This window comes from Camellia sinensis, chromosome 8 (assembly GCF_055761805.1).
Source record: "Camellia sinensis isolate YWXY chromosome 8, ASM5576180v1, whole genome shotgun sequence".
NCBI classification, from domain to species: domain Eukaryota; kingdom Viridiplantae; phylum Streptophyta; class Magnoliopsida; order Ericales; family Theaceae; genus Camellia; species Camellia sinensis.
This window is the reverse complement of record NC_138968.1, coordinates 126,871,165-126,881,103: the sequence shown is the minus strand read 5'-3', so window position 1 is coordinate 126,881,103 and position 9,939 is coordinate 126,871,165. Positions and strand designations below refer to the sequence as shown.

General features: G+C 31.5%; 1 protein-coding gene across 1 annotated transcript; it reads right to left on the bottom strand.

The window, feature by feature from the left end:
* Nucleotides 1-2,210: 2,210 nt before the first annotated feature.
* LTL1 (Li-tolerant lipase 1) lies at nt 2,211-9,707 on the bottom strand. The gene is made up of 5 exons (XM_028245764.2): nt 9,334-9,707; nt 8,749-8,876; nt 7,825-8,067; nt 4,276-4,528; nt 2,211-2,718 (listed from the first exon to the last, which is right to left on the bottom strand). Exons 1-5 carry the CDS (start codon nt 9,605-9,607, stop codon nt 2,486-2,488), a joined length of 1,131 nt encoding a protein of 376 aa, XP_028101565.2. The 5' UTR covers nt 9,608-9,707; the 3' UTR covers nt 2,211-2,485.
* Between the last annotated feature and the right edge of the window lie 232 nt (nt 9,708-9,939).

The following is a 9,939-nucleotide window of genomic DNA, read 5'->3' as shown; positions in this document are numbered from 1 at the left end:
TCTTGCGGTATATGGTCGATAGTGACTGTCGGAGGATCTTCTGCCACGCTCGCCATGGATGTGCTTGAGTATTCCCACAGACGGCGCTAATTGTGGAGAAGTGATTTGGAAATACTCTTCTGATCCTGGAAAACGCTCGCGATCCTTTTCTAGTCACCTGAAAAGGAATAAACACTCCGGTCGGGGGTGCAGGAATTAGCACTCCGACGAACAAGTCAGTCTCAACGCTCAAGAATGCTTGTATTCTAAGTTTAGCACAACAATTCTCACATACTCCTTTCTGGCTGATGTTTCTTCTATTTATATCTTTTTTTCCTTGGGCCTTGGGATTAGATTCATTTCCCACCTCATATTCGGCACATTTTATAATAGACCGATTTTCACTCGGCCCCTTACTTAATTGGTTATTTGGCGGAGTAGGGTTGGATTTAAGCTTTCGAGCCAATTGCCGAGTGTTTCGAATCTCGACTCTCCCAGATTTGACTATCCGGAATCTCTACGACTCCTAATTCTCGACCCCCACAAATATGAATCCAATAAGAAACGTTAAAAATAACATTTGGGTCTCATCTTAATTAATATTTAAAATTAACAAACAATAAATAAATAAAATATTTCTAAAGCCTCCAAAATCATTTTCCAACATTTTGAACTTGTGGCTTCCTGAGACAGGAATGCCCCACTTTACGAGGCCTTGGAGTAACAAGAAGAGAGGAGAAACTATGTTATGTGTGTCAAGTGTTAGAAATTGGGGCTGTGGATCAAGTATAAATTTTAATGTTGCTTTATCCTATACTTGGAACTTGCTCAGGATATGTACGAACTAGTTAAAAAATATCCCAATAGTAGAGCATTTGTACCCTAAGGTATTCACAATGAGATTGTTAAAATTATTTGTTAAAGTGTGTTATGATAAAAAGTGATAAAAGTGGAGTCTAAAAATATTTGTTAAATGTGTTAAGAGTTTATTAATTTTAGAGAGTGAGTAGTGGTGCAATGGATGTATTAAGGGGTGTGTTAAGGTGTATATTAAATATATATATATATGTGTATATAATAAATAAAATAAATAAATAATTTAGTTTAATAAAAAATTTCAAGTCCAAAATTAAATTTTAAGTCAAAAAAAAAAAAAAACCCAACAAGCAACCGGCCAGACGTTCGGCCGATCAACCCGGAAGACAAAAAAAACACTTCCCTGCGCTAGCTAAAGCGCTAGCCGCAGTTAACAAATCATTTAGCAACTGACGCTAACGAAGCTCACTAATACACGCACTAACAACTCCATTGCAGCCCCAAACACACACCACTGTTAGCTAAAACTTGGCAACTGACACTAACAAACGCGTTAGTGTGTCCATTGTGGATGCTTTAACAAAAGTTATACAGACTTCTTAATTGCCTATCTCCTTTGCACAATTTTCTATGTATCTTGTATTTCACGCCTATCTATTAGGAATTCAATTCACCGAAAACTATGTGTTCTTTCGAGAAGTTGGTAAAACATTAATTTTTTATTTTTTATTTATTTTGAATCATATCACTTTTCACATAATTTATTTATAAAAAGTTAAAATAAGTTTAAAAAGTTAAAAAAAATCAATTTTTAATCAATTTTTCAAAACATCCTCATGAGAAATTTCATTTTTGTAATTTTAGTAAAGCCTGGGACCTCATTGGGAGAGAACCTAGGTCCCCAGTGGGGCGTGATTGATCTACTGTTTTTTTTTTTCTTCTTTCTAATCATTAACCTCCACGTGTGTGTGGAAATAATAGAGGTGAAAGATGGTGGGGTCTCTGTTATGGTTGTTGTAATTTTTAGCGACTCATTCCAAACCTTGTTTTGGTCGGTCACTTTTTGAAACGGAAATACCAAACTCATCACTCAATACATTGGTGCTACATCACACCCTGTGCCAAATAGATGGAAATGGTGTGACACTGATAAGGGTTATTTGAGATAATCTAAATAAATATGTTTTTTTTTTTATTTTTTATAAAAAAATAGAGAAATGACATAATCAAAATAAGTATAATTATCTAAATAAGGACACCTTTCTAGTTTATGTCAAATAGTGCTTTAGTAATTAGCAACGAAACTCCAGTATACAAAAAATATGGTATTTTATTTACCAGATCCACCTCAAAAGTATTTGCGAGTTGAAAGATCAAACATTTGAAAACCACAATTAAAAGAGTTAGGCACGCTGTAAAATTATATTATTATTCTTATTCATAATAAAATTGAATTAACAATAAAATTGACCCAATCCTTGCTCATTAAACAACTAATAATACACATAAAATTCAAGCATCATCGCACTCTAGTGTCATTACATTTTAGAAAAAAAGATTACCAAAAATACAAAACAAACCTACAACAAGAATTGATAAAGAGCATATTGCCAGCTCCAAGAGATAGTATCTAGTAAACAATATTTTCTAATTAAACTAGAAGAGTCTAATAATAATTAGAAAATAGTTGTTAGGTCCTGGAGTCCAAGGCCATGATGGTGCTGAGATTCATGGGGTTCATGTACTCGGTGGAGCCAGTCAATATTCGTTGTACAATAATTCTGTTGGCCTTCTCAGTGGGATGGAATGCATCCCAAAATGCATAGAGATCTCTGTCAGGGCACAAGTTGGAGATCACTGTGCAAAGTCCTAGCCCATTGTATGGTCCTTGCCCACAACATGCTACCTTTGATGTTACAAATCCTGTTCAATTCAAGCCCATTATAATTATATGTTAGTTACTACATAATTTACAACTCCAATTGGTAGCTCGAAATAGCAGAGGGTCGAATGGCTCGAAATTCCAAAACGACGTCGTTTTAGACTTTTTTTGTATTCTCTTACCGGTAAGAGAATATTTGCGACCCATTCGACCCTTCACTTTCGAGCTACCAGCCATTTTCCATTGGGGAAATTAAAAAAAAAAAAAATTACGCTTAACATTTACAGCAAAATAAATTCTGAATTTTTAATTTTATCAATTTAAATTCAAATATTTTTATTTGTTTTCAATCTAAACCATCAACATATTTTCGTTAAGTAAAATTGATGAAAAAAATGATATTTTAGTCATTAAACTCGATATATGTGTACATAAAATGTTCAAAATACCCTTTTTCATTAAGTTTAATAACTAAAATATTATTTTTTTTGGTCATTTTTACTTAACAGAAATAGGGAAACAATTTAGATTAAAAACAAATAAAAAAAATTAAATTTAAATTGACAAAATTAAAAAATGATTCATCCCCCCTTTTTCCCCCACCCCCTTTGACCCCCTCTCTCTCTCATTGGTTACATTTTCTTTTTCTTTTTCTTTTTTTTCCTGCTCCTCCAATCACCACCCGCCACATGGCAAAAGGGGGTGAGGGGGTGACCCCCAAAATGGGGTCCCAAGCATAATTCTTTGTCATAAGGGTCAAACCCTCAATTTTTGTTGTTGTTGTAATTCTCCTAATTTATTTAGTTTGGGTACACAAAATCATATATAGTCTAAATCATCAAATTGTTTATAGCAATGTTATCTGCAAAACATAGGGAGGTAATTATTTGCTGCATCCCATGCTACCATTGGATCGAGGAATTTAGTGAAAAAAGAAATTGAAGAGCAAGAGAACAATTATCACTTGTTTAATTATTGAGGTAAAAAAAAAGAGAAAATTTGTAAGGGAAAAAAAAAACTCCCTTAAAACTCACATTTTGTTTCTCTGTAAAATTGGTGAGATTCGGAAAGTTACTATAATTCTTCTTTTTTTTTAAAAAAAAATATGTAAAATCGCCTATTTATATACAAAATTTTGAAAATAAAATCACACATATGCACTCTATCATTCAACGTTCATCTAAACATAATGATAAAAAATTACAATTATTTTTATTTTTATTTTTATACTTACCTAGGTGTGAAATCATGTTCTTAATAATTTTTTTCTCACCTAATTTACCAAACAATGCATGTCATCCATACGAGAGACAGTCCATTAAATCCCAGTAGCCCTACTAAGCTCTTCCCTCCATCAATTTTGTGTCCCCTCGTTACCTAACCCCTTGGTCCCTTTTTGGTCTCATTAAATTGGCTGTGTGTTAACTATCCAAATAAATTAATAAAGGCCCATGGTTGGTTGGATTTGGACCTACTGCATTTAAACACGAAAATTAATCACATAATAAATAAATACTAAGCGATTTGTTTTTGTATTTATAGCAAAATAGAAAGAGAAAAATTGCGAGTGTAAGAGAGAGAAAATGGTTTTGACATACCATATGCTTGAGGATTGGAGATGAAATCCATGTTCATTTGAAATGCATTTGCAACTACAAACACATTAGATCCGATTTCGCTATTGAGTTCGTTTATCATGTCAGCAACTTGGGGGTTGAACAATGCCGCAGCCCGTTGCAATTCCACCACGCACTCCCCTGTCCTGCTCCGCTGAGCCAACTCAGCCGGCACACAGCCCATCGGGCCGGTGCTAGTCACCAAAACCCGTCGAGCTCCCAATTCATACAACCTCTGCAGTTATATATTTATTATAGGACTTGATAGTTAAAAATTTAAAATTAATTTTTATATTTCATATCAATTCCATGTTGAAGACAAAATGTACACATGAACTAGTGAAGCAGACCCTTTAACGCTTACTTTATGTAGAACAAGGTGTTGCCCTTTTGTTAAGAGTTAATGTAAGTAATTTAGGTTTGATTTAGAAGGGCCAAGGTTCACAATGGAGTTTACTAAATTACTACATGATCAAATATAAAATATCATTAAATATAAGGATAATAATTAAGATTTACATGCAAATAGAAAGATATGCCCTAACTTGCTAGGGAGATTCAATTAATCCGTTGACTTACAAGAGCATAATTCAAGAAAATTTGCTAACTCCGATTAAATTAATTTGTCATGATAGTTTATACTTTCTCATGTTACTACAACAAATTAAGACTTTTAGAGATAAAAAATTATGGACAAAATCACTGTTTGGAGATGAAATATTAATCGCCAAAAGTGTTACCGTCTTTTTTTCAAAGACGAAATTGGACATGAGTGATGAATTACTATCTTTTTTGGATTAAATTTTTTGTCTAAAAATTGAACATTTTTTGCACTAATTATTTTGTCTTTAAAAATATATTTATTAATAATTTTTCAAACTTTTATCGTTAATTTTATTTTTATTTTTTAACTTTTCAAAATCACCATGTAAATGTAGTAGTGAGTGAAAGACCCATTCTAATTGTGTAACTCACTAAATTTTAGGATCAAGAGTTCAAGTAATCTAATGGCATGGTCTGCAAGGAACATTAAAGCATTCATTTTTTTAAAATTTATTTATTAAGATTAAAGCATTCACTTTGGCTTATGTAGACAAAATTCTAATGTTGCGTTTGGTTGGGAGATTTCAGAAGAGATTTGAAAAGAGAAATAGAAAATGCATGTGCAGTATGAATAAAACATACCTATATTTTACCTAATTTTACACACATTTTCTCTTTCCGTTTCTAAATCTCTCCCAAAATCTTTCAATCAAACACAACATAAATAATTTTTTTGAATTTATAGCATCACTCATTACTTGTCTGTTACTGTTTGTTTGGGAATTATTTTTCTTAAAAATAAATTTTTAAATTTTTAATAAAAATATATATAAAAAATTAAAAATAATAAATTGACTCTTTTTAAAACTATTTTAGGCCCTGTTTGTTTTGGGTGTAAAGGATGGGATGAGATTAGGATGGAGGTGGGGTCATTTAGTGTTGTGTTTGTTTGTAGAATTGGAGAAGAGATTAGAATGGAGGAGGGGATTAAGATGGAGGTTGAAAGGGGGATTGGGATGGAGGAGGTGGAGATGGTATTAGAAAATAGTGAGGGGATTAGAAATTTTTTTATTTTTTTACATATTGGAATTTTTTTTTTGAACATTAATGTTTAATTTTTTTGTATTTTTGTATTTGTTTTATTATTTTATATAAAAATAATTTAATAATTCTTACACTAACAACTATCATCAAAATAAATATAGTTTTACTTAATCCTCTTACTATCAATCTCTTCACTATAAATCCTCTCTATTCTACCACTGAAGATAAACGGGGCTTAATTCATTGTCAAATATGACCCTATCCTTACAGTCAGAGAGGTCTTTTTTTTTTTTTTCTTTTTTTTTTTTAATTTTTTTTTTTTTTATAAATGCATTGGTAAATGGCTTTAATGAGCACGTGAAGAAAGCAGTGGAAGGGATTTAACACGTCCACCAACCAAACCAACCAAGCATGGATAAGGCATTGGCTAGTCAATGTGTTGTCTCTTCCGGGCATACGTGCATGCATGCCCAACTTGTTTCCAACATAAATATCAAAACATTGCTGAATTCTCTATATAGAGTGGGTACATTTTTTCAAGTAACAATTTTTTGTGTTTTTATATTTTTAGTGATTTTTTAAATTTTTATTTTTTATTTTTTAGATCCACTTAAAACACTTAAAAAGTATAAAATTAATTTTAAAATATTAAAAAAAATTCATTGAAAATAACAAAATATGCAAAGGTATTGAAATTTTATATTTTTTTGTAAGTTTTTTTCTTTTTAAATGTATCTAGATTATGTGTATCAAAAAAATTTAAAACTTTGCTTAAAATATTAAAAAAATTAATTAAAAACAGAAAAAAAAAACAATGAAAAAAAAATCAATTTTCAGAAAAACAATGTAAACCAATCAAAGTGATAATGTTAATTAATGTGATTAAATTTATGTATTAAAATTTAAATATAATTTCATATGTTTCATTAATATATTTACAACACATCCTATGATATTTAAAATTAATTTAGTTGCCCTGGGGGTGGGTTTAGCGAAAGGGTTGGCCCAAAAATGCTTTCAACTCGGGTTCAACTCTTCGTTACCCCTCAGTGTGGCGCCTTTATACTTTACCTAAAACAATGTCTTAACTCGGGGTTTGAAACTGGCAGAGCCTGTGCTACCCCTTTTTTTAACACCAAAAAAAATAAAAAAAAAAAATTAATTTAGTTACTTAAAAACATAATCATGTTTCTATAATTTTCGTTGTCATCTGATTTTCACTTCATACAAGATAATAAGATTTATGTTATTAAAATGAATAGAATTCACATACTTGGATTTAAGAGTGAGAAAAAGCTGTGAAAAATAAGATTATGTGTGTTAATATATGTGTGCGCAAAAAATGCAAAAGTCCCTAAAAATATTATTAAAAATTTTATACAATACTTAAATAGGTGTCAGTCCCGTGTAGTGTCAGTCCCATGTGGTGTAAATTTTATACATACTATTGTGTAAAATTTTTGATATTCCTAACATTAACATTACTCGTGTTTGCATGACATGAGACTTGTGATATTATTTATTATGCTATCACTTAAACCATTCCTTTTAAAGAAACAAAAGAGGATTAAAGCAATCTGTAACGATGTTAATAATTTGATGTGTTAATCTTTTAGGCCCTGTATATAAATTATTCATATAAAGAATGATGCTGAACCGATTCACAAGAGCTTAGAAAATCAACAAAATCAAATTGTGAGAGTGAGATTCATGGTAAACTCACAAATTCAAACTAAACCGATTTAGTCTACTTTGTGATTTAAGGACCTGCCCAATCCTTTCAAATAAATTTTGGTTTCAGAAGGCATAAATCAATAACAAAATCGGACATAATCATTTCACATTTTGTGAGACTTAAATGTATGTAATAAAGTTATGTCTAATTCTATGCTCGATTTCTTATTAGTAGAACTGAGTTTTGAAAGAAGAGAAAGGGATGATTACCGCAAGAACTTTGCGATACTCTGAAACGAGATATCGAACGTAATCGGGAAGAGAGAATTGGCGAGATCTTGCGGAGAAGGGAATGAGATAGTAGTTGTTCACAAAATCATTGCCGCCGAGAGTGATGAGAACAAGTGCTTGGTTTACAAGTCTCTGAGTCTGCTCTGCTCCAATCAAATCACTCACTCTTGTTTGGTACTGTTCGAAGTACTCCAATTGCTTAAATATCCTTATAATGTTCAACTGCATCATCAACATTCATCATAATCATACATTATATAATTTATAACTTTTTATTTATTAAAAAAAATAAATAACCCCCCAAAAAATATGCGTATATATAAACACTTTGCTCGTTCATCTTTTAATTGTAATACTTTTTAGTCAAGTGTTAATATTTCCTTTCATGGTTTATAGAAATTGATATAAAATTGTCATTGTGCAACACATGGCTTACTTTTGAAGTTGACACGTGCAATTTTTTTTGTCAATTTAGCAAATCTATCTGGAGGGAGAGGAAAGTTGACAATTGACTACAAATGTAGGTTTGACGGGTTGAATTGAAGAATTAGTATAAACAACCATGATACAGACTCTCACTATCCCCTCACATGTGGAAGTTAGTGATTGGAGAGAGAAAAAAATATATATTTTTGGTCAATAACCGCCCACTGGGGTCTTCCCAGTAGGGATCCTAAGCATTAACTTATTATAAAACATAAGGATATAATATATTACTGGGATCCTAAGCATTAACTTATTATAAAACATAAGGATATAATATATTAGAGAATCATAAAAAGTATAGATAAGGGAACAATATATTATAGATTCATAAAAAGTATAGAAGTGAAGTGGGGTATGTCACAAATTAGAATGACATTAATGTTATGTAGTGTAAGAAAATTATTTAAAATTACATACAAACTGAATGCCGGTATCATTGAGAATTCCAACCCCGGCAGAGGCAAAATTGGCACCAACAAGCAGTCTTTCACCTGTCAGCTCTGGGCTCAAGTATGGCAGCGTTGATTCTGTTCCCAGTTGCTCACCTTCATAAAAAGAAAAGAAAAAAAAGAAATTCCCAATTACTCTCTAGCTAATATTACTTTTTAAAAAGGTTCTAATGATATGTGTTTAAGCATAAAAAGCATGTAAAGATTTTGTACATAGTGATGGGACTGGAATTGAGACTTTTTATTTGTCCTATAAAAGAGAACATCTCTAAAATATGAAAGAAAAAGAACGAGCGTTAATTATCCCGGCAATCTCAAAATATACAATCTGTTTTATGTTAATTAATAGTTTTAGCCTTGTTTAAAATTAATACCGGGTGGAAGGATATCCTTAAAATTTTATTTAAAAAAAAAAAAAATGCAACAAATCTAAAAGAATGACGACTAAAATATAATAAAATACATATTTAGACACTGGGGTATCATATGTGTATATGATCCCTTTAAATTTTGATGTAAAATTTCAAAATTACATACGAATATGAAACTTAACTAATAATGTCCGGAATGTTGAGGCCATTAGAGAATCGGCCGGTGGGACGGTGAGTCGGGTAGTCAATCCCATAAGGTGGTGAGTCCGCTCGAGCACTGGTGACAAGGTAGTCATTGTTGCCATTGTCGACGAGTGAGTCTCCAAAAACCAAAAAAGCTCGACCCTGAGCCTCAACTTGAGGAATAACAATGTTCACCACTGTTATCACCGCCATGACCACACATAAAATGGTCCTCCAGTTGGAGGAGCTGATTGGAGAGAATGAACCGTCCATGATCGAAGTTAGTTGGATGATTTCTCTTTCTAATTAACTAACAAGTATGCAATGAGGATGTGTGAGAAGAGGGACGGACTTATATATAGGACTGATTTTGGAGTTGGTGTATGATTTATGTGTTATTTTTACCTATTGTGGGAAGATGGTTATAATCAATTTTTTTATAAAAAACTGCTTATAAGTAGTTTTTTTGTGAGAGAGAAAGTGGGTTATAATCTGAGAAGTAAATTATAATTCACTTTCCAAAATAGGCCTTTGAAAATTTGATAAAAAATTAATTTTAAAATTTTTTAAATCTATTTCATCTTTTTATGAATAAAAAATATAAA